The sequence below is a fragment of the Eptesicus fuscus genome, chromosome 11 (genome assembly GCF_027574615.1).
Source record: "Eptesicus fuscus isolate TK198812 chromosome 11, DD_ASM_mEF_20220401, whole genome shotgun sequence".
Lineage (NCBI taxonomy): Eukaryota > Metazoa > Chordata > Mammalia > Chiroptera > Vespertilionidae > Eptesicus > Eptesicus fuscus.
Window position 1 is genome coordinate 58,959,285 of NC_072483.1, and position 23,187 is coordinate 58,982,471.

The window sequence follows — 23,187 nt, forward strand, 5'->3', positions numbered from 1 at the left end:
AGTTGGAGGGAGCAGGGAGCCCAGATTATGGGCTCGTCTAAGGATTTGCATTAGATGAAGGCCCTGCTTCCATTATGGGAGGGAGTCCTGTAAAAATCGCCCTCCCACAGGGTGGGGCCTCTGCTTCTGCCATCACAGCAAGTCATGTCAGAGACCTACTGGCGTGGAGCCTCGGTCCACAGAAAGGCCCTGGGAACCCCCACCCCTGCCTGGCCACCACCACCACCACCACCAGCCCCCTGCTGCGGTGGTCACAGCAATCTAAATCCTGGGACTCTCTCAGGACACCCTGGGGGCTCCTCGTGCTGACCCCGTGGGTGCAGATGGCCAAGGAGAGCCTGTCGTCTCTCCCCTCCCACAGGGAGAGTGTGGGTCACCAGAGAAGAAAGAGGTCAAACCAAGGGCTATGCTGGCGTAGCCGTGTTCCAGTGCGGGGCCCCCCATATCCACCTGAACCCGGGCAGTGTGGTTTAGTGGCAAGGAAGTGACCAGGTAGCCTGGAAGCCTATGTCCCTGTTTCCATCAGAAACAAACCAGGGCTTCGGGAGGTTACAGTGCCAACGGCTGCCAGCGTGGGGACGGGTCTGCTGATGGCCACCTGGCAATGGGGCTGCTGACCAGTGTGGCATAGTTTTCACAGGCTTTTTAATAAATGTCAGGCTGTTCTGGCCGAGGGTGGTAATTATCATTACCCATCACGTTTCTGCCTGTTGGAGGGTGACGTGGGTGCAATGGAGGGAACATGGCTGTTGATGAAAGCCAGACACTCCAGACGCAGATGTCAGAGTCCTAGAGGGGCACACACAGCATTGACGTGTGTGCTGGAGTGTGTGTTCATGCGTGTGCCCAGCACACCGCCTAACCAGAACCCCTAGCCTCAGGGATGGACATGGCCATGCCTCCGAGGCTGCCCACAGCTGCCCTGCTCCAGGCGCCCTGTCTCCTGGCCTCTGGTCCCCATGTGAGAGAACCTGGAGGCCCCTCCTGAGGCCCATCCCCATCCCCCAAACGAGGTGATTTGCAGCATTATGAAATCAAAGCACTGAAACCGTAATTCCTGCTCTCACACAGATCAAACAGGATCCCAAACAGAATTCCTCGATGAATTTATTGCGATCGAACCTGGCTTCCATTATGAGCCGCAGTGTGCCAGCCCCCTGGGTCTGTAATGTGATGTAATGCACTTCTGGACGCTTTGATCTGCTGCCAGCGTCGGCCCCGCGCCCTCCCTGCGCCCGCCCTGCCCTCTACTTGTATCTCCCTTTTCCCGTTGCAGGTTTCGGGTACCTGACGAAGCAGCTGATGGGCTTGGCTGGTGGCCGGATAGTTCTGGCCCTGGAGGGGGGCCACGACCTCACGGCCATTTGTGACGCCTCAGAAGCATGTGTTTCTGCTTTGCTGGGAAACGAGGTAGGAGGACTAGAGGCCCATGGTCGCTGCATGCAGGCTCCAGACCCAGGCCTGTATGGGCCACTTCACTTGCTTCCCCCTCAGTGTTTGATATCCTCTCCACCCCCACTCAGGCAACACGTCTGACAAAACTGCTTGATTATGGCCACAAGGAGGTGAGCAAAAGGATCATCAAGAACCCTTCATCTTAAAAAGATGGTTCAGGGTCCTGTGTTTTGAAGGGGCTCACCTTCATGTGGGTCACCTGGAGAGGACTCTCAGTTTCCTCCTTCAGCAACCGTCAGTTCCCCAGAGGTTCTAAGGCAGGTTCCAGGAGTGGCGTCTCTGTGCGAGTCTCAGGCCCTGGGTGAGAGGCCTCTGCCTCCCGGCTCACAGACACCCAAGTCCGGCTCTGCACAGTGTCCTCACTGAGGCCTAGGACACAGTCAGGGAGACGCAGTAGCTGGACCAAAGGGGCTCAAGGATCTGGACCAGGGGAGGCAACTTCCGAGGCTGGAGGAGAGCCACTGAGAGTGCTGCACTCCAGGCTGACGTGGACCAGGGAGGGCAGGCTGGTGGGAGGGAAATGCCTCCAGGAATGCCTAGCCCGCTGAATGGCCACACTTCCTGAAACTTTAAATCCACCCACAGGCCTTTGGATATGGGGCCACAACTCTGTCCCCTGAGCCCATCAGAGGTTCATGGAGCAGGTTCAAGATCCCCCCAGTGTAGCTTCTCTTGTTGCTTTGACGTCACACGTGGGTCCTAGAGATGAGCTGGCTGGTATTTGGGGAGCTCGGGTGAGTGCCCTAGATTAGAGGCCCAACCACACAGAGAGGTGCCAGGGCCCCTGCTCTCATGCCGTCCCGTCCCCTGGGACTCATCTCCCTCACCCATCAGACACGGTGACTGAGCACACTCCTCAGTCAGGTCAGGGCTACCTGGTGTTCAGTCAGGGGGCCGTCATCTCCACAGCTACCCTCCTACTGGTCAACACCAAGAGTTCAAGGCTCCAGTTAAGGCCCATCTTGGGTGTGGCACCCTCATAAGTTCATTGCTCAGTGGGGCTCCATCTCCAGCTTCTGGCCTGTGGGCTGAGTGCCCGAGAGGCCTCCTCCAGGAGGCAGTCACTGGGAGCCCGCCCTGGCCGGTCCTGAGGCTGCCCTTAGACCCACCTCCTCGCCTCCCCCCGAAACACAGCTGACAGGGCCCACGAGGCATGTGGGGAGATGCAGAGGGGGGCTTCGAGCAGGTGCTCCAAGCTCCATGTTGTACTTCACTGCATCCACCAGACTGGGGAGATGGCCAGTTGTAGAGAAGTCTCCTGTGATGTGAGGTAGCACTCTGTCCTCGAGCTGTTCCCAGTCCGAGTTGTTCCCTGTGACTTGCATGAACTGACAGAAGGTAGGCTGTGGGCAGGAGGGAAGGGTATGGCCAGTGTCCTGCCAGGCTCAGGCGGGACAGAGATGACAGGTGTCATGTGGAAGCAAAGGTGAGGTATCACCCAGGTCCGGTCCTCAGCCAGCTGAGTGTGACAGTGACCTGATGTGGGATTGGGACCATAGGAAGCTGTGTGTGTCCTCCCTGTGAGATGGTCCGCAGCGGAGAGCCAGGCCAGGTGCCTTGGGGAGTGGGCACCTGGGAGGAAGGCCATAGCTCTTGTCTGCCCCTCTCGAGGGCCAGTCCTGAGGAGGGTGGACTGAGTGAGCACCATCCTTGGGGTGGGGGGATCCTGAACCCATTCTGTGAACCTCTGATGGGCTCAGGGAACAGAGGTGTGGCCCCATATCCACATGCTTCCTGGGGCTGCAGTTGTGGTGAGGGTGCTCAGGGCTGGAGGAGAGAGGAGTGTGGTCCCAGCTCCTGCAGGCCCTGTGGCGCTCCAGCTGGCCCCTGCTCCCCGGCCACCTTGCTTGTTGTGGATGGTGTTCGTTTTAAGCCAGATCACAAGCAGATCAAAGGTCCTGGTGGCACCTCATGTCTAGTCAGCTGGTTAGCGATATGCTTGAATATTCCCAAATAAAATGCCAGTGTGCTTTTTAAAGTGCTCATAGAATTTCACCTAGCCTTTCTTCACATAAAACAGTCTTCTCCCTTTCTAGCTAAAGTTAAAAGGCAACTGACTTACGTATTTAAACCATCCCAAACCTTTTTGATTCTTCAAGTTATTTTAAAATAACAATAGAGAACTGAGCTTTCAACTAGGGCCTGTCCCTGCTTCCTGCTTCACTCTTCTGACAAGAAAATGTTCCTTCACTTACACACATCAGAAAGCAGGAAACACTGGTTTATCAAGGTCTCTTAAAAATACTTTTAATGCAAGAAACTTGGACGGAGCCCCACTTCTCTGCCCTGCGGCCTTTGAAGTGGATTGATCTATGGCGTGTTGGACGACTTGGTGCACACAACGGGCAGCCAGCTGTGGCCAACATAGCCACCTGGTGGGGTGGCTCCAGAGGAGAGAGGCGGGAACAGAGCCCACGATAGGAGACCCGCGCTGTGCCGAGGTCCACGTTGCTCCCAAGAGCCATTTCATTGAACAGTTTTGGCTTTTTTTGCAACTATTGGTGATAACTGACCTTGAAAACACAAACGTTTTGCAGGAGCAGTGTAAACGGAGGTACAGGGAGTCCAGCAGGTGGGGGGCTAAGATGAGCAGTGAGTGACCATCAATTCTCATGTCACCCCAAAAGCAGCGTTTGGTTTGGACCAATTTTCTGGTTAATCATGTGGCATATCAGGGATCAATGCCATCATTTCATTCAACCCAACTCCGAGATCAATGAGGGAATTCACAGAGGATAAGGTGGAGCCACAATGTTGGGAAAAAAGGCTTTCATTGGAAATTTAGCAACTGTGTTATGTTGTTACACTTTGGGAAAGGTGTGGCTGTGACAAAACACAGTGATTACAAATAGCTGTGTGTGTGAGAGGTGGACACAAAGACAGACACTGAGTCCACTCAGTCTGGGAGCCGGTTATCTGCTTTTAGTCGGCCATCTCCCCCTCACTCACACACGCTCATACACTCACACTCATAGGCATGCTTGCACATGCTCACACAATCATGCATACACACACTCGCAGTCATGTTTACACATGCTTACAAATGCACACACTTGCACAGTCATGCTTGCACTCACACTCAGCTATACTTATACTCACAATCATGCTTACACATGCTCACACTCCCGGCCAGGGTCACCTCCTGCCAGCAGTGGCCGTAGTTTCAGCTGTGTGCAGGCCCCAGTGCACGTGTGTGTGCTTTAGGGCAGTGCATGCCTCCTGTCTGTCCAGTCTCCTGAGTCCTTGCTGACGACACTTGGAAGGTGGGCCCTCACCCGTCCTTCAAAGGTGTGAAGGAGCTGTGCCCACATACAGACCATCCTCCTCACCCCAGTCATTGTCACAGCAGGATGTAGGGAAACAGTGACAGTTGGCCCTCCCAGGCCCCCTTTGTAAAATGGGTAAGGAAGTCATCCTAGTTGCCAGCCACTTAGCTCAGCAAAAGCGTAGCTCACAGTCAAGAGTGGATGCCATCTTGGGCCCTGTCCCCGCTTGCTTAGCAGGTTCAGTGTGTCTAGTGCTGACTGCCAAGCTCCCACTGTGGGGCCCTGGCAGCAAGAAACTCTTGTGTTCACAGCACTCAGCTTTGGTGGCTGATTTTTTTTTTTTTTTCAGCGAGAAATAGAGAAGGAAAGAGAGATAGAAACATTAGTGATGAGAGAGAATCATTGATCGGCTGCCTCCTACACGCCCTCCACTGGGGATCGAGCCCGCAACCCAGTCATGTGCCTTGACTAGGAATCAAACCATAACCTCCTATAGGTCGATGCTCAACCACTGAGCCATGCCAGTGGGCTGATTTTTTTTAATACCTCATTCTCTTCCAAGAGGATTTGGCAACTATAAAATATGAGACAGGAGAGCCAGGAAGCCAGGCTGGAGCATGAGGGGGAGATGAGTTGTGCTGGCCCTAGGTCAGTCCAAGGACACGGGACAACATTGCCTGCATTGTTCTCTCCGAACCTCTTCCCCTACTTAGGGAGGGAGTGATAGGGCTTTCTGAGCATTTGGTTACTGAAGAAGAGCCGCCACATGGCACACCAGTGTCTCCAGCATGTTAGGGTGGCATGTCACCCACTGGTCTAGTTTCCAGGCACAGCGACTGAGGCCTCCAAGCCCGAGCTGATTGGGAGTATGGGCTTCGTGTTCTCTGCAACACATCCCCCAAATCTCCCACAGAGAGGAAGAATGGGGAAGGGATGCACTCACCCCTGAAGGCATCACCCTGCCACTCTGCAGGTGACAGGATCCATCTAGGAAGAGCGGGCCTGGGCCTCTCCCACAGGTCTCCCAAGAAACTGTCCTCTCCCAGCCAATGTCACTTGTGGTTGAGCATCGACCCATGCACCAAGAGGTCTCTGGTTTGATTCCCCATCAGGCACGTGCTCAGGTTGTGAGCTCAATCCCCAGCAGGAGGTGTATGGAGGCAGCTAATCCATGTTTCTATCTCTCCTTCCTCTCTCTCTAAAAACCAATAAAAATATATTTTAAAAAAGAAGAAGGAGAAAAGAAAAGATCCCGGCCATTGTTGCTCAGTGGTTGAGTGTCGACCCATGAACCAGGTCACAGTTTGATTTCCTGTCAAGGGCACGTGGACTTGATTCCCAGTGGGTGACGTGCAGGGGGCAGCCAATCGGTGATTCTCTCTCATCACTGATGTGTCTATTTCTCCCTCTCTGAAATCAATAAAAACATTTTTTAAAAAGAAAAGAAACTAGCCTCTTTCTGGCAGCATCCTGGCACTTGCAACCTCCGTGCCCTCCCAGCCAGGCAGGGACTTCTTCACATGAGGGCCTGAGGCAGCAGGTGGGGAGGGCTGGGCAGCCTGCCCAGCTGGTCCCCGATTAGGGGGAAGGGTGCTGTCGCCACAGGTGTACTTCCTTACTCTGCTGTTTACCCAAGTCTCAAGCCTTTAACCTTTTTAAAGAAGGAATTCAGGTTATTAGTTCTCTTATGATTTATTTTTGCTTTTTAAAAATTGTTGAAAACCAACATGAGAACAGCTTGCCAACTTGTCACCAGCTTTCCTAGGCCCCCTGGTGCTGCCTCAGTGGAGGATTCACCACCCACTCCTCAAGTCACCCTGAAGTAACTGTGTAGAGGGACAGGTCTGGTAGTGTCACCACTGGGCCTGGCGGGTAGCTGTGGGGCTCCCGTGCAGCTGTGGAAATGCTGGGGCAGCAGGGATGTGTGGGGAATGCAATGGACACAAAGAGGCAACTGGAGCCACAGGTGGGTGGAGGGGCCCGGCTGGCAGCATAGAACTGGGCCTAGGAGGCCCCTCTGAAGGCAGCCACAGGAAGATGGGCGGAGGCAGAGGTGCTGCAGAGAACCCTCAGACTTAGGGTAATACTTTGAGGGGTGAGTCCCCTCTTCCTGGCCCCTTTTCTTAAGTCCAGGCGAGAAGCAGTCAGTGTCTCTGACTGCTTGGTGCTAGGAGCAGGCCTGGTGCTAGGAGGCGCCCATAAAGGCTCGTGGAAAGAATTGGTTCAGTACAAGCCAGTAGCATCTCATCACTCATGCTTTGTTCCACTTATGCATAGCGGCCTTGCCCTAAACACCCAGGTCCACAATCGCCCTTTTACCTTCCCTTTGTTATCCAATGAAACCAGTAGAAACACACCCAGTCCCTGCCATTGGTGCTGACCTGAGTTTGTTTCCCTCTATCCTTCACGCACAGGCAGCACCTCCGGCTTTCCTGTCCACTGCCCGGGGGAAACGGTCTCCAGAGATGCAGCTGAGGGCCCTGGTCACTCTCCTGCTAGATCGCTCCCGTTCTTTCCCCCCGAATTCCATGTAACTTTACACGGCAGAGGGGTGTGACCTCAGGACAGGACCCTTCATGGCTCCTGCCTTACTTCACAAGCCTGTGAGAGCTCCACCCCCCCCCCCCCCCCCCCCGACGCCTTGCCAGGTGCTGGGGACAGAGACAGTGAGCCTCGGGTGCTGCACTAACGCTAGGGAATGGGTGATGGGGGGTCCCGGCCGGCAGTGACATGTCACAGGGCTAAGACATGAGGGGCTGAGGGTGACAGGAGGAGGTGACTTATAACCCTGGAGGGCTAGCCACCACCATTGTATCCATCCCACTGGGGAGAGTGGCATGGGGAGCCAACTGGAGATGGGGAAGCAGCAGCAGTAGTAACTTCCTCTTGTGTGTGCACATGCACACTCTAATGCACCCCTCTGCTTCAGGATGACTGATAACTTATGCAATGTGTTCCTTTTTAAAACACTGGCAAAACAAATTTCTAGCAAAATATTCAATTTGGGACCTAATGATTGGGGCACATAGGCTGTACTGAATGACCCCACAATCTCAACGGCTTGTTTTCTGCTGGAGCTTCATGTCCAGCAAGGGGCCTGGGGCCCTGCTCCTCATCTTCCTCAACAAAGGGCCAGTGCCCTGGGGACACTGCTCCTCTCCCTGGTGGAGGCCGCAGTGGAGCAGCAGAGCTGAGCGGCACTCCCTTTGGTGGTTACAGTGACGGCAGCCCCGGGGCAGTGCTCACCTGTGCCTCTGAGGTAGACACCAGCAGAGGGAGCCGTGCTCCCAGGAAACGCCCTTGCTCACCTTTGGAAGGTGATGTCAGTGTTAGGCGCACAGCCCCTGCAGCAGTGGGTGACGAACCTCAGCAACGCTGGCATCCCCACGTTTGACTTCTGCCAACATGGCGGGCGAAACAGCACTGAGGCCAGCCAGGTGGATGGTCATCTCGTCGCCCGGGGCTGAGCATTTTTTCTTGCTGGGCCACTTGGGCTTCTCTTCTCATGAAGACCATGTCTTTTCCTGTTTTTTGTATGAGACCATGTTTGGAAGGACGGACAGGATGGCGGGGGGCGGGGGGCGCGGGTGAATGGATGGATGGGATGGGGGGTGAATGGGTGGAAGGGTGTCTACATATGTGGGAAGGGTGGGTAGGTGGACAATAGGAGTCGCCTCTCTTTCTGTCTCTGGAAGGGTGTGTAGGATGAGAATAGTCTATTCTGTTCTTTGACTGGGACGGCTCTCCTGGGCCCTGGGTTTCCTTTGGGTGAAGATTTTAAATGATTAATTCAGTACCTTTAGTGGCTTTGGTCATCCATTCAGATTTTCTATTCCTTCTTGAGTTAATTTTGGAAAGTTACACTTTATCAATAATTTACCCTTTCAGCCAAGTTTCTGACAGTATCTCTTACTGTCTTTTCATGTCTGCTGTATCTGGGGCCTGGTACCCTTCACTCTGTCTGTTTGTGCCTCTAGTTTCTCCATTAGTCCTGCTGCACTTGTCAACTTAATGGGTAATTTCAAAGAATCAACCTTCAGCTACAGCATCTCTTTTTTTCTTTAAAATGTATTTCTTTTTGTCCATTAAGCCAAGCTTGCTAATTGTGTTGCCCACATTTTAGTTTTCTCTAAGAAGTCAAAGTCTCCCACTGTGATGGCACATTTACCCATATCTCCTTTTAGGTCTGCCAAGTTTACCTCATACACTGTAAAACCATTTTGCTAAATACGTACAAATTTTAAGTCTTTATATCCTTTTGATGAATTGAAATGTTTATCACACACAGTGACCTTCCTTGTGCCCAGTTCAGTCTGCCGTGCCCAGTGCTGCAGACGCCGCGCCAGCCTCCTCTCGCGGGTTTTTTGGAGCACCCGTGTCTCCTGGCCGTGGAGCCCCCGTCCGATGTCTCTTGTACCCAGCATGAGGCAGGGATCCTGTTATCTTTAGATCCAGTGCCACAACCTGTGCTTTGGGCGGAGACTTTGGTTGTGACCATTGGTTTGAGTGCGGGTTGTTTGGTTTGTACAGATTCATTTCCACCATCTGACTCTGTGCTATTTGCCCTGGCTCTCTTTTCTCTTTCCATGCCTGCTCTCAACACAACGGAGGGTCCCCCGACTCCATGTGTCCTCTCTCTTGAGTGGGAAGATACAGCCAATCAAATTCTCTCAGTCATGATCCTTAAAAACGTTAGCGTGTGCCCTGGTCAGTAACCTCACCCTTCCCTGTGCAACCAGGGTGTGGGCTGCTCTGGCTACAGGGACATCACAGATTAAATGCAGGGCACTCGGATGAACATGCTTATAAAACTGACTGGCTCCTCGGACATTTAAGTGTGACTGGTGTCTGGTATGTCTGTCTGTAAGTGGGCAGCCAGCCCCTCCCGGGTCTGTGCAGCCATGACGAGTATTCCTTGCCCGCTCCCCTCTTTCCCTTACTCTCACTGAGTAGGTGTCACTACCACTGTGCCGTGCGGCCTGTTTACTTGGCCATCCTGCACCTGTGCTGTTTTCTTTGCTCCTTGTGCCTCCTCATTTCTCAGTCCACTGGGTCCTTTTCCTTCTGCCTTCAGCACAGCCCAGAGTCTCCCTTGGGAAACACTTGTGTGCGAACCTTCCCAGCGTGTTGTTTTAAAGCCTTTGTTTCACCCTCACTGTCGCTCAGTGAGTTCCTTTCTTGGCATGTGGACGAGGTCACCCCACTGTCTTCCTGCTCCTTTGCCATGAAGTGAGCACCGTCTGGCTGGTGCTGCTCCTCTGACGATTGTTTTCTCCGGCTGCTTGTAGAATTTTCCACAGGTTCAATCCAATGTGCCTGAGAGTGGGTTTCCTTTTAAAATTCCTCGGCTCGGGTCTTGACCCCCTCCTGAACTGAGCGTGGGTGCCACTGGTCCGTCAGGACGCCCTCGTGTGGGCACCTGTGGTGATGCCTGCCCCTCCCTCAGGGACTTGAGGAGGTCAGCACCTGTTCCAGTCTCCGTGGCCCTGTCTCCGGGCTGCATCTGGGCCGTTTGCTGTTGTTGCTTCCATGCTTGCTTTATAGCTTAAAACTGATCATTTCAATGGCCGCAGTCTCTGAGGAGCTGAGCTTTGATTTTTGGGTGCCTTTCAATTTACTCGGAAGTAGCAGAGTTAGCACACGTGTCTCAGTTTCCTCTGTTGTCACCATCATACCTCCGTGTGGGACAGGGTCACTGCCTAGGAGCCAACCCTGGCACCCTGCTGTCAGCTGAAGCGCAGGACACACTGAGGTTCACTCCGTTTTCCTGATAGCCCTCTGTTTCGGGCCCCACGGTGGCCCTGCCGGCCTGTTGCCTGAGTCTCCTCGGCTGCGACAGCTTCCCAGTCTTCCATGTTCTCACGACCACCACAGTTTGGGGGAGTGCTGGTCAGGTGTTTTACAGAGTGTCCCTCCATTTATGTTTGTCCGGTTTTTCCCTCATGATTGAGGGGTTGGGGGAGCAAAACCCGAGGGGTCCAGTGCCCTTCTCCACACTTCCTGTCCCGATGCTGTCCACGTGGCTCCTCTGCTGAAGGTCACCGTGAGGGCCTGGTGATAGTGGGCTTGTCAATGTATGTCCCCACCGTAAAGGTCCTTCGGCTGGAAGGCACTCGTGCAGCCCGCACGTGCTTTGGGGCAGGTGGGAGGTGTTAGCTCTGTGGGGAGGGCTGTGTACTCAGTCACTTGTTTATATCATTGTTCACTCATGGCTGTTCATGTCAGACTTGGGATTATGATTCAGTACTACGTCTTGTATTCCGTTTCCCCTGGCCCTGTGTGTCCCTCGGACGGGCCCTGGCGTCTGTCTTTGAGCTCTTTTGTACTCTGCACTGGAAGACGCCCAGGCTCCTCCGTGTTCTCCCCGCTGCCCTAGAACAGCCGCGTCTCCAGGGAGCCAGTTCCTTTCATTGGAGGGGGGTATTAGAGACCGAGATTGCTGCTCCTGGCCCAAGTGCAGCTCGCTGGCTTCTGTGCTTCATGATCGGGAGGCCATGCTCCTTGGAACTGATCTGGCAGCACTGATTGGCAGCCTCGGGGCCGTGTGCCCATGAGAGGATGGACAGTTGCTGTGCCATGTCACGGAGCCACCACTACAAGTGCAGGTCTGCACGCTTAGTGTTTACCTGGCATTATCTCAGGTGCCTTTGTTCTCAGCTTTTGCCCAGAGCCAAGGCTAAGAACAAAACTGCTTACAGTGGTCTCTGCGAGCACACCGTCTGTGCGTCTGCCCTCCCTGGCTCATCCTAGGGCTCCTGTCCCCAGTGTGTCTTGGTGGGTTCCAGCTTCCACTGAGCCCCCAGGTCTCTCCGGGGTTTGGAGGCTTATTCAGTTATTTAAAGTTTTTTTAATCATTGTGTTTTCATGCTCTGTTGCAGCCACTCTGGTTTGCCCTGGGGCCCTCGGACTGCCTGGGTTCCGCTACTTGCGGCCAGCACTTAGGCAATCGCCTAGAGCAGAGGTTCCTTCTGTTCTGCTCAATATTTTTCTTCCATTTACCTTTTCCCCTGTTATTAGAAGAAAACCATGGCCAGGGAGTAGTCAAGCATTTTTATTTAAAATACCAGGAATGTGAAAGTGATGTTTCCAAAAAGTGGTAGTTATCCCCCTGATCTCATGCTGAAGTCTGCACCAGCCCCTCCTGGACACCCTCTGTGGCCCTGCTACCTGAGAACCACAAGCATCCCTGAGAGTTTCCTAAGAAAAGTGCCCTAAGGAAAATAAGTTTCCTTTTGTAAAAGTTTATGTGATAAATCCGAAGCCCACATCTGGCTGTTAAACTTACGTTTCTTCGCTGTTGGCAAGTGCGCTCAGGACACAAGTGCTGATTGTGAACAGCCCGCTCTGACGTGCACGGGGTTATATTAACCATACAGTCACACGTCTTTTGCAGCTCGATCCTCTCCCAGAAAAGGTTTTACAGCAGAGACCCAATGCCAACGCTGTCCGGTCCATGGAGAAGGTCATTGAGATTCACAGTAAGTTGTCTGGGCCAGGTCTCCGGCGGGAAATGCTCCTGTGGGAGGGATAGTCCAGGACGCCCCGGCCCTGAGTCCCCCGCCCTGAGCTCCTCTCCTGTCACTGCCAGCTCTTCCTGGGCCTGTAAGACAGGCCTCGCTTTCAGCCAGATTTGATGAGCTGGTGGAGACTCTTGTTGAACCCCCACTTGCTCCCCACAACCCACTACAATGTGTCATTACCTCCATGTCACAAAAGAGCCTGCCTCCAGGAGGCTGTGAAGTCACTTGCTCCAGGTCCCCAGCTAGCAGGGTGGGGCCAGGGCGTGAACTGTGTCCTCAGGTCTGCTCTCTTCCCTGGCCCGAGAACCCCACCCCTCCCGCAGACTCAGTGGGGGGTATATGGCCCCCTATTTCCTAGTACTTCCCCTCCAACATTAGGTGCTGGGGACCAAGGGAGCTGGCACACAGCCAGGTGACTCAGCCAGCACACCTGTCTCAGGTGAGCTGGCAGTGCCCTATCCTTGTCACAAAGCTCAGTTTGTCCTGGGTTCTTAGGATGGCCCAAATTGTGGAGACTGTCCGTCTAGTTGGGTGGAAGCCAGGGGTCTCACCTGTGTGTCCTGCACGGGTGTTGGGTCCCTCCTAGCCTTGGAGCAGAGCTATTCCCCTGTCCTGATGAGAAGCCCCTGGGTGCCAGAAAACACTGAGAGGCTGGCTCTGGGCCAGGCCCAGCCCTCCCTGCATGGTCCCCTTACTCTGAGGCCGCATAGGGGCACCCCCATGGTTTTGGAAGGTCCAGTTGGGAACAACCTCCACACTGGGTGGCAGTCTTCCCATGCCCCCGCCTGCTCCTAGAGTCAGGGACAGGGTCATGGAGAGCCTGCTGGGCCCAGTCCCGTGGTGTCTGTAACCTAGCGCTTCCCTCACCCAGGCCAGTACTGGCGCTCCCTGCAGCGCCTCCCCTCCACCGTGGCCTACTCCCTGGTCGAGGCCCAGAAGCGTGAGAATGAAGAAGCCGAGACGGTCACCGCCATGGCCTCCCTGTCCGTAGGTGTGAAGCCCGCTGAGAAGAGGTGAGTCCTCAGGGCCTGGCCTTCGGCACTGCATGGAGGGGACACCTTCTGAAGGAGAGCCGAGTCTCAGCTCCTGCATCTGAGGCCCGAGGCTTCTCCACATGGGGCCCTCAAGGCCATGGGGGGAGCAAGTGTCCCCATCCAACACGTCTTTCCAGTGTGGAAGACCCTTTGAAACACGGGGTGTAGGGCGGAGCATTTATCCCTGAGCAGGTGGCCCAGTAACACCTGGTCAGGAGCCAGGAACTGAAGGTGGGAGATGGGTGGGGGAGGGGGAGAGCAGTCCTGTTGGAGGAAGAGGGGCAGACGACAGACAGAAGGCCCTGCAGTGCTGCCTCTAACCCTCCGTCTGTCCTTTCTTTTCTCTGCTGTGTGCCTTTCTGTCCTCCCCCTGGGGCACTGCCACAGGCCTGAGGAGGAGCCCATGGAAGAGGAGCCGCCCCTGTAACCATGCCCACAGCTGCGACTCTTGTTTGTCTGTCTGTCTTGAAGCTCCGCCAAGAAAAGTTGCTGTTTCTCTGCATCCTGCCAGGCGTTCTCTCAGAATCCGCAGGCGCACCAGGGGCCCAGACCCCAGGTCTCACTGGGCAGGGCAGCCTTACACAGAACCCGGGACAGACGCCGGGAAGAGCAGACACCGACATGCAGGGCACCAGGCTCGCCCTCGGCCCCCATGAGGGATGCCGAAGAGGGAGGAAGCCTGCGGCAGCTCGTGGCAGAGTTGCCCGATTTAGTTGATATGAGGAAAAGAAAATGAAAATCAAAGATCTAACAATACAAAACAAACTTGATCAAAACTGGTGCTTAAAGTTTGATGATTAATTACCCACAATTCCACAGTCTCCGTGTAAACCACTCATCTTGTAGCTTACTTTTTAAAGAGAACGTTTTCTATCGCTCTGGCCTGCCTCTGTGAACCAGAGCGGTGTGTGGTGGGGTTTGCAGCCGGGTGGGGGACAGAGTGGATGAGCATTTAAGGAAAAAAAAAAAATGGACAAAAATGGAAATGTGAGCCTGCAGGAGCTGGCTTTGCTTTCTCAAAGCCATCGGAAGATGCAAGTTTGTGCCTTTTTTTTATTGCTCTGATGGATTTTTGTGGCTGGGTTTTCTGAAGTCTGAGGAACAATGCCTTAAGAAAAAAATAAACAGCAGGAATTGATGGGATAGTCCTGTGGCTGGTGGGGCTGGCAGTGCCCATGGGGCAGGAGGCTGCCCCGTGCTGGCCAGGGCTTCGAGAGCAGGCGCAGGCCGCGGCCGGCGGCTCCAGAGGGCTGCCAACCTGCCGCCCTCATTTTGCTTTATTGTTGTATAAGAAAAATGGAGGTAGTTCCCAAAAAGTGGCAAATACTGTTGGGAGTTTTGAAGTCTAACAAATTTTAAATGAATCCAAAGTGTTCTTTTCTCATACGTCATATAACAGTTGAGCATCTCCATTGGTTGTGAAGCATGTCCTAGGCACACCTTCAGTGTTACGGTTGGAATGCTTTTTATTAAAAGCAAGTAGCATGAAGTACTGCTTAAATTTTAGGTATAAATAAATATATATATGTATAATATATATTCCAATGTATTCCAAGCTAAGAAACTTGATTCTTATGAAATCTTGATAAAATATTTATAATGCATTTATAGAAGAAGTATATATATATATAATAAATGCAGGTTGTCAACGTCCCTGGGAACGAACGACTTGTGAATTAGCTACCAAGGTGCTTACGGAAAGGGATCTAGTTTGAACTCACGTAGTTTGAAGTCAGATTGGATCGATTTCAGATCGCCAGCACATTCGCCACTGGCAACTACCACACGTTTGTATTTCATTTTAATTATTTTCTAACAGACCCCTCCCGCTCCACACCTCCACCCACATATGTACCTAATGAGTTTTTATAGCAAGGAATATAAATTTGCTGTTGATTTTTGTATGAATTTTTCACAAAAAGATCCTGAATAAGCATTGTTTTGTGAATTTCACTTTTTTTTTCTCACCATTTAGCAGTTTTCTGAATGGTAATAATGTCTAAACCTTTTTCCTTTCTAAATTCTCGCTTGTACATTTTTTTAACTTTCAACGTGTTTTTTATTGTTTTCACTTTTGTTTGTATGGTGAGCAGTTTTCTCCGAACGGAACTGCTGCCATCGGAGTTTATTTTCAGAAAGAGCGTCGCCTGCGTGGCGGATCTGGGCTGTCGGTAGTGGCAGGCTTCTGCCTCGCCAGTAGTATTACCGGGCGGTGTGTTTCCCTCCGCGGCAGGTGTGGAGAGGGCCACTCGTGACACTGAACGGTTACTTGCCGGACACTGCAGGCCGTCAGCTTTCCTGAAACTCTCATTTAAACTTCTCTGACCACATCGTCAGACTAGCTTCAGTTTTCCAAAGACCTTTTAAGCATGTCAGCAATGCATGGCCCGGCACCAGTCCAGGTTTTTCCGCTGCAGCCACATGGCCTGGCCCTTGCTGCCTGCCGAGCCTGTGGGGACACCAGACTCCTGAGCAGCACAGCCGGCCTTTGCTCTTTTTCTCTCTGACAGAAACGGAACGTCACTTTTTACTGGTAACTTATTTTCAGAACTTGAAGCTTTCATTCCCAAGTGTGTATTGAGTTCAGACTCGTGGGGGAAATGCAGACACAGCGTGCCCCAGGAGGGAACCCCAGCCAAGCCTCTGAGTTTGGTGATATTCACAGGGTAGCTTCTGAGAGCCACTGACACAGTTGGTTGTTGGCCAAAGGAATCCAAATGCCTAGATTGGCTTGGTCATGGGGATGCTGTTGGTCAGAAATAGGACAGTGGGCTGAGGTAGGACAGGAGGGTCTTGGGGCGCGTTTGACTCCTTTCCCTGCTGGCCACTCTGCCGAGGCCCACGTGGCAGGAGGCGCTCAGGTGGGATCAGTGCCATCCTTCCCGGAGCGGCACAGAGCAGTGCAGGGCCCCGCTGGTGGCTCTCCGCCTTCTCAGCTTCCTTCTCAAGATCCTCCGGGGACCCCTGCCGCCTGCCTGCTCTGCCAGCCCTGGCTCTCGGAAGGAATGCGTCATCTGACCTTTTTACAGATGATCAGACGGCCTGGACCTCTTGGTGGCCACATTCTCCCTGGGGGTTTGCTTCCGCTCTCACAGGACACCCTGCAGATAGGCCAGCAGGGAGCCTGTTCCGCTTGTCAGCTCACTCCAGCTTCACAGACGTGCAGAAAGCAGAGCCATGTAGCCTTTCTTTTCTGTGAAGACACTCAGCCCCTCTCCACGGCCACTGTCCAGGGCAGATGGCGGAGGGCCTGCCAAGTGTGGGCAGGACCCTGCGTGAAGGAGGGCCCCTCAGCCCTCCCTCTTTGGTCCTTGGACCTTAGCCTTTTTCTTCCTTTGCAAAGTCCTTGGGGCACAGGCTGGGGGTCAGCAAGTGAGCACTTTATAGCCCTTCACGGGAAACTGTGATGCCGCGCGCTCAGGTGTCACCCGGCCCTTTCAGTTTTCCTGCCACGACGCATCTGAGCCCCACCAGCAGGCGGCCATCCGGGACTGCACCCGGCTTCCAAAGGGCCTCTTTGTCAACGTGTTTCCGTTTTTCTTTCATTCTTTTAAAAGTCTGTTTCCAGAGGAAGGACCCTTTTGTATCGGTCTGACACTGCGAGTCTGGGTGGCAGCACCAGCCTCAGAGTCGGTTGTTTTCAATTTTCCATCGGAACATTCCTCCTTTCCTGGTCACAGCCACGTGCTCATTCCATTCTTCTTTTTGTAGACTTTGGGCCCACGTGTTTTATGGGCATTGATACATATATAAATATATATATAAATATATATGAGTATATTTTTTTAAGTTTCCTACACCCGGAGGTTGCATGACTGTACGGCCGGCATGTCTTTATATTGTACACAGATTTGCACGCCGAACTCGGCAGCTTGGGGAGAAGAAAAATGCCTTTGTGTTCCCCTCTCGTGACATTTGCTGACTCAAAAGATGGAGATTTTTCTGTAACGTAACAAACCCTTGGAGGAGAGGGGGGAACGTTTGCGTCTTATTGAACTTATTCTTAAGAAATTGTACTTTTTATTGTAAGAAAAACAAAAAGGACTACTTAAACATTTGTCATATTAAGAAAAAAAGTTTATCTAACACTTGTGACATACCAATAATAGAGTTTATTGTATTTATGTGGAAACAGTGTTTTCGGGGAACTACGCAGAATTCAAGTGAACTGCCTGTCTCTTCATTTGATTTGGAGGAGTTTTGTTTTGTTTTGTTTCCTTTGTTTCCTTTATCTTCTTGGGCGGGGGGCGAGGTGAGCACTGCCCTCCTGGCCCCGGTGGTTGGCGCCGATGGAGAACCGATGGAGAACCGGTGGGCCCCAGAGCGCCCCTTTCCGCACAGCGCGCTGACCTTTTTATTCCTTTTAGGTGATATATGGCTAAGATTTCACTTTAAGCCGTCGTGAACTGTGCGAGCACTGTGGTTTCAAATTTTACTTTGCACCGAAAGGAAACCATTTCTTCCTTGTAATGAAGCGAGCTTGTTCCTAGCTCAGCTCACTTTGTCTCTGACATGATTAAAAGTCTCCTATGGAAAGAAAAGAAAGTGACAGTTTCTGTTTGTTTCTTGGTGTGTGTGCTCCATGGTGGAGGCTCTATTTTCCAATTTCTAAGAATGACACACATAGAACACACACATACGTGGGGGCTGACCCTGCTCACCCGAGAGTTCATCACAGGCCAGGGGGTAGCGCCACCACATCCACCCGACGCCTGTGCCTGCGTGGGCGGGTTCCCACCGGGTGCAGCCGCCTGTTCTGTAACTTCATCAGTTGTCCCGTTGTCTGGACCTCCCAGGGGTCCTTCCTTCGCTCAGTGGGGTCGGAAGTGTCCTCATTTTGTTGTTGGGTGGATCTGCACCGGCTGACCGTGTCCTGAAGGCCGACCCCACCTCCACTTCACCTGGAGCCCAGTTTTTGTACCTCGTCATACAACTTGTTACTCTTGTGGTGTCAATAAAGACAGCGTTCATTGCCCTCTCACCTCTGGTTTCTGCCCGTGTGCTCTTGTCCTTGCTGGCTCGTGGGCCAGGGACCCGTGGGGCTGGCCCGCCTGCACTCAGCCTGGGATGGGGAGTGCCTCTAGTCCTTGCAGTGTTTTCTCTCCAGGCATACTTTGCAACTCTGGGGAGGTGGGCTGGACATGATCTCAGAGGAAGACAAGGCCCAAGAGCCTAGGCTCGGCCACCTTCCCCCAGCGGGGCACATGCCCCCCCACAATCTGCAAACCCAACCACAACCTCAGCCGAGCAATACACTGCCACCCCTAGACTATGCCACCATCCTCCTGGGGCTGCCCAGTCCTGGGACTACCTATTGGGGTGAAAGATGGGTAAAGGCGGCGGCCTCCTGGGCCGACGCCTGTGGTTCTAGCCCACTCCTGGGGCCTGTCCAAGGTGCTGCCGCCCACTGCACAGCCACTGTCCCTCTGCCAAGTCCAGTTACCTCTCCTTTCACGGCTGCCACCCAAGGGCACTTGAACATTCTATATACAATCCCCACCCCAAGTTTGCTCCCTGGGACCCCCCTAGAATGGGCCACAGAACAAGATATGGGGAGCACAGCCACGCAAGCTGATAGCAAGACAAAGACACAGCTGCCAAGCCAAAGCCTGGAGACCAGGAGTGCTTGGAGTCAGACATGGGGCTGGGGGCCTGGAGCTGGGGCACTGGGGGTTGGAGGGCTGGGGGTAGGGAGCTGGGGGTTAGGGGGCTGGAGGGCTGGGAGCCTGGAGCTGGGGGTTAGAGGGCTGGAGGGCTGGGGGCCTGGAGCTGGGGGTTAGGGGGCTGGAGGGCTGGGGGCCTGGAGCTGGGGGTTAGGGGACTGGAGGGCTGGGGGCCTGGAGCTGGGGGTTAGGGAGCTGGAGGGCTGGGAGCCTGGAGCTGGGGGTGAGGGGGCTGGAGGGCTGGGGGCCTGGAGCAGGGGGGTAGGGGGCTGGAGGGCTGGGGGCCTGGAGCTCGGGGTTAGGGGACTGGAGGGCTGGGGGCCTGGAGCTGGGGGTTAGGGGGCTGGAGGGCTGGGGGCCTGGAGCTGGGGGTTAGAGGGCTGGAGGGCTGGGGGCCTGGAGCTGGGGGTTAGGGGGCTGGAGGGCTGGGAGCCTGGAGCTGGGGCACTGGGGGTTGGAGGGCTTGGGGGCCTGGAGCTGGGGCCTGGGGGTGGTTACATGTTCTCCCTGCCAAACGTGGGGATGGCAGCTGGTGAGAGGCTACAATATACCCAGGGCCTCTTAAGGCTTAAGGTGGATATTTGTGAAAATATATTTATCAGTTTGCCCAAAACAAGAGGATCTTATTCTTACAGTTCTCATTTCTGAAACCAACTAAAAGTATTTCCCGCTCTAGGGCCAGGAGGCTCCTGGGGCTGCTTCAGTTTTATTAGAATCGAGGTTTATGTGACACGTCTTTTGGGTCATTTGATCTCAAAGTGACTTTTTTAAAATATATTTTATTGATTTTTTACAGAGAGGAAGGGAGAGGGATAGAGAGTTAGAAACATTGATGAGAGAGAAACATCAATCAGCTGCCTCCTGCACACCCCCTCCTGGGGATGTGCCCGCCACCAAGGTCCATGCCCTTGACCAGAATCGAACCTGGGACCCTTCAGTCTGCAGACCGACACTCTATCCACTGAGCCAAACCAGTTAGGGCTCAAAGTGACTTTTTAATGTATATTACGTTGACACTTTCCTACCTTTAGAGAATATGAAATACCACAACCACACTGCGGAGAGAACTCCCAGGCTGTATGCCCGCCACGGAGACGGAACAAGTTTCACGGGCAGCTTGGTGGGGCCGCTGTGTATGCAGGGAGGCATCACGTGCAAGGGGGCATCACTGCAAGGTGAACAGAACTCAAAGCCATACCTTCGAAGACGCCCCGAGGAGGAAAGGGGTGGAGTTGCCGTAAAGTAATGCTGGTGAACAATGGCTTCTCCCTGACAGTGGGCGTGGGCGTGACCATGACAACGTCACATTTACACCAGGAAGATCCCCTCTCCCAACCTCCGCCCACAGAACACAGAACGGTCTCCTCAAGGAATTCTGTCACTGTTCCAAAGGAAAATGTGGAATGTTGGGTATTTTCTAGCATATCCCCCTCTGACCCCCAGAACCAGAAGGGCATCCTGTCCCACTGTCCTGAGGGGCCGGGGCGGGGACATCTGCCTGGCAAAGCCACTGTGGGGGCACCCTCAGCTTCCCAGGCCAAGGTTTGGGGTGATGCACCCGACCGCCGCCCTTTCCTCGTGGCGGGGGTCCCTGCTGGTGCCCAGGGTCCCTGCTCCTGGGTGCTGTGAGGCCCTGCTGTGTGCCCAGAAGGAAACCCTGTCCTGGAGCAGCCTGGATGCTGGGCAGAGGCCGGACCCGGGGCTGTGCATTCACCAAGAATGTGGCACGGCCAGCCTACAGGGTCTGTCTCATCAGGAGAAGACAGGGACCCCAATAACAGGAGCACATGACCCCCACCAGGGCCTGTTGGAGGCACTGCAAAAACCTGTGATGCCGGTTTTGGGGGAACAATGCTTTGCCATCTTCTCTGTCCGAAATGTTCAGGCCACTTGGCGGAGGGGCCTGAGACTGCGTGTGGGTCCTGCCCTGGCAGGTCCGTGTTTGGGTGACTGGGCCCCAGTCTCTGCTGCCTCTCCTGGTGTTGGGGACCGTGGGAAGCCACAGTGCCTCCCTGGACTGGGCTCTACGAATGCCCAGTTCCAGTCTAACCCCCATAAACGCTGGCTTGGGGACAAGGCCTCCGGGGAGTGGAGATTAATGCCATTGGCTTCAGGCAGTGTTTTGTAATTAAGTATGTCCAGTTCCTTTGACCATGTGTGAAAACACTTCCACACGTTGTTAACGTGATCTGATGGACTCAAAAAGTCACTGCCAGGAGCTGGGCAGAGTGGGGGTTTTTGCTCTAGGCTTCTCAGCCTGGGGGTGGGGGGTCATGGGACCCTCCCTGCCCTCAACAGGGACAAGAGAGGCTGGACACTCTGGACTCCCCAGGCTTTCTGAAGTTTGGGGAGACTTTATCCGCCAGCGGGTGCCACAGGGGAGGCAAGTGTAGTGTTTGGGGACAGTGGGCAGGAGCCCCCCACCCGCTCTGGCTTCCTGGGGAGGCTGGTACGATCCTGTCACCACCTGCTGGTGATTACAGGAACTGCAGTAGCATTCAGCTGCCCACCCCTCACCCTTGGCCCCCACCCACCTCTCAGTCCCCAAGCCCTGACCCTGACTAGAAGAGGATGGAGGTGACAACAGTGGCGTTGGCAAATGTCAGACACCTCAAACCATCCCCCACCATCACGAACTTCAAAGGTGACACTTCTCACCCCGGGGGAAGCCTTCGGACGCTTCCTTTGAGTTCTGAGTCCTTCCCTGTAGGACCCCACGTGGAGCCCACCGCCCCTGAGAGCAGCACTGACTTCCGGGCAGTGAGGACGCCTGGGGTGCTCTGGACGGAAGGTGCCCCTGGACCCAGCAATGGCTCTTCTCTCGGTGGCCCTGCAGCTCAACACTCATCTCTCATCCGCTCAGTGCGGCTTTGCCGGGTGCTGGGCACTGTCTGGGTGGACAGGAGGGACACTGATGGAGGGGCCCACACTGTGGTGATGGAAGGTGAGACGTGCTAGAGTGAGAGAAAGCAGAGCAGACAGCGAGGAGCAGGAGCCACCCCGGGCCAGTGCGAGACGGGGCAGGAGAAGGAGCCCCGGCGACGGTGGCAGGGGCCCGGTGAGGTCAGCACAGAGAGCTCGGAGACCACAGGGCCCAGGGCTCCTTCCTGGACGTGAGCACCCAGCGCCTCAGTCCCTAAGACGGCGTGGTCCTCACGCTCCCTGGGGCTTGGCCTTCCCTCGGTCAGCGCCCCATGCTGCTAGTGCCTCAGCCCGAGATGGCGATTCATTGGGGATAATGATGTTCCAGGGGCTACAATTATGCTTAGATATTTGACTGAATTAAAACTGCCAGCAGTCTTGAGAAGCAGGCGTTATTCCTTGCAGAATAACCCGGGGCTCCCAGAGGTTAAGACCCTCAGTAACGGGCTGTCCCTGGTCCCAAAGGTGCCGGCTACGCGGCGTGGCCCCCAGCGGGATCACCACTTGGATAGTTGCACCTCATTCTCTGCAACTTTCCAGCTAGAAGACTTTAAAATTGGTCAAGGCCTTTTCACAGGCTTGCTGGGGCAGGGCGGTGCGGGGGGGGGGGGGGGGGTGTCCTGGCCTTTAAATGCAGAATGTAGAGCTTTCCACCCGTGCCTCCCCGGCAGTGAGGGCCGGCCAGCTTTGTGCCGTTGGAGAGGCTCGTGGGGAGAGGGGGACATAGCAACAGCTGATAACTATGCCAGACCCTTTCCACGTGTTTTCTTCAACTGCAGGTCCTCTTGTCCAAACGCCACGTGCCGAGTTGAGTGGCGGTGAGCAAGAAGACGTGCCGGTGGAGGGGGAATACACTCTGTCCCTCCCTGGTTGCAGGTGTTGCAATATCATCTCCTGCCCCACTCCTTCCAAAACTTGGCAAAAGTCTTGAGGAGCAAGCCAGCCACATGTTTGACACTGCTCCTTCCTTAAGCAGGTCTTTGTTTCTTCAGAAATACAGGGACGTCCTGTCTGCCTCTGAGACCTTCCCGAGCCTCCCACAGTCTCTGCGCGTGGCCTGCCAGCCATGCAGGAAAGGCTGCGTGCTGTCTGGGTTCCTGGCATGTTAGCCTTGTTGCACCAGCTCCACGCCGATCCGAAGGCTTTTCCGCTTCACCTCCCAGAGACCCCACTCAGCACTGTTTCATGTACCTGGCGCAGGTACATCTCGAGAGACTCCCATCAGTGTGTGTGCTGCTTTGTGGTCGGTTTATTTGACTCAACATTATTTCCTATACTCGTTTCTGTTTGTCAACATAATCGGCATATTGCTGGTATTTTCTCTCCT

At 54.2% G+C, this 23,187-nt stretch overlaps 1 protein-coding gene across 1 annotated transcript in view; it reads left to right on the forward strand.

The window, feature by feature from the left end:
- HDAC4 (histone deacetylase 4) overlaps nt 1-14,051 on the forward strand; it is a 230,705-nt gene extending 216,654 nt beyond the window's left edge. Inside the window, exons 24-27 of the mRNA XM_054723477.1 lie at nt 1,277-1,410; nt 12,115-12,199; nt 13,113-13,254; nt 13,663-14,051. Coding sequence (XP_054579452.1) covers nt 1,277-1,410; nt 12,115-12,199; nt 13,113-13,254; nt 13,663-13,702 — 401 coding nt within the window. The 3' untranslated portion in view covers nt 13,703-14,051. The remainder of the gene's footprint in view (nt 1-1,276; nt 1,411-12,114; nt 12,200-13,112; nt 13,255-13,662) is intronic.
- The last annotated feature ends 9,136 nt before the right edge of the window (nt 14,052-23,187 follow it).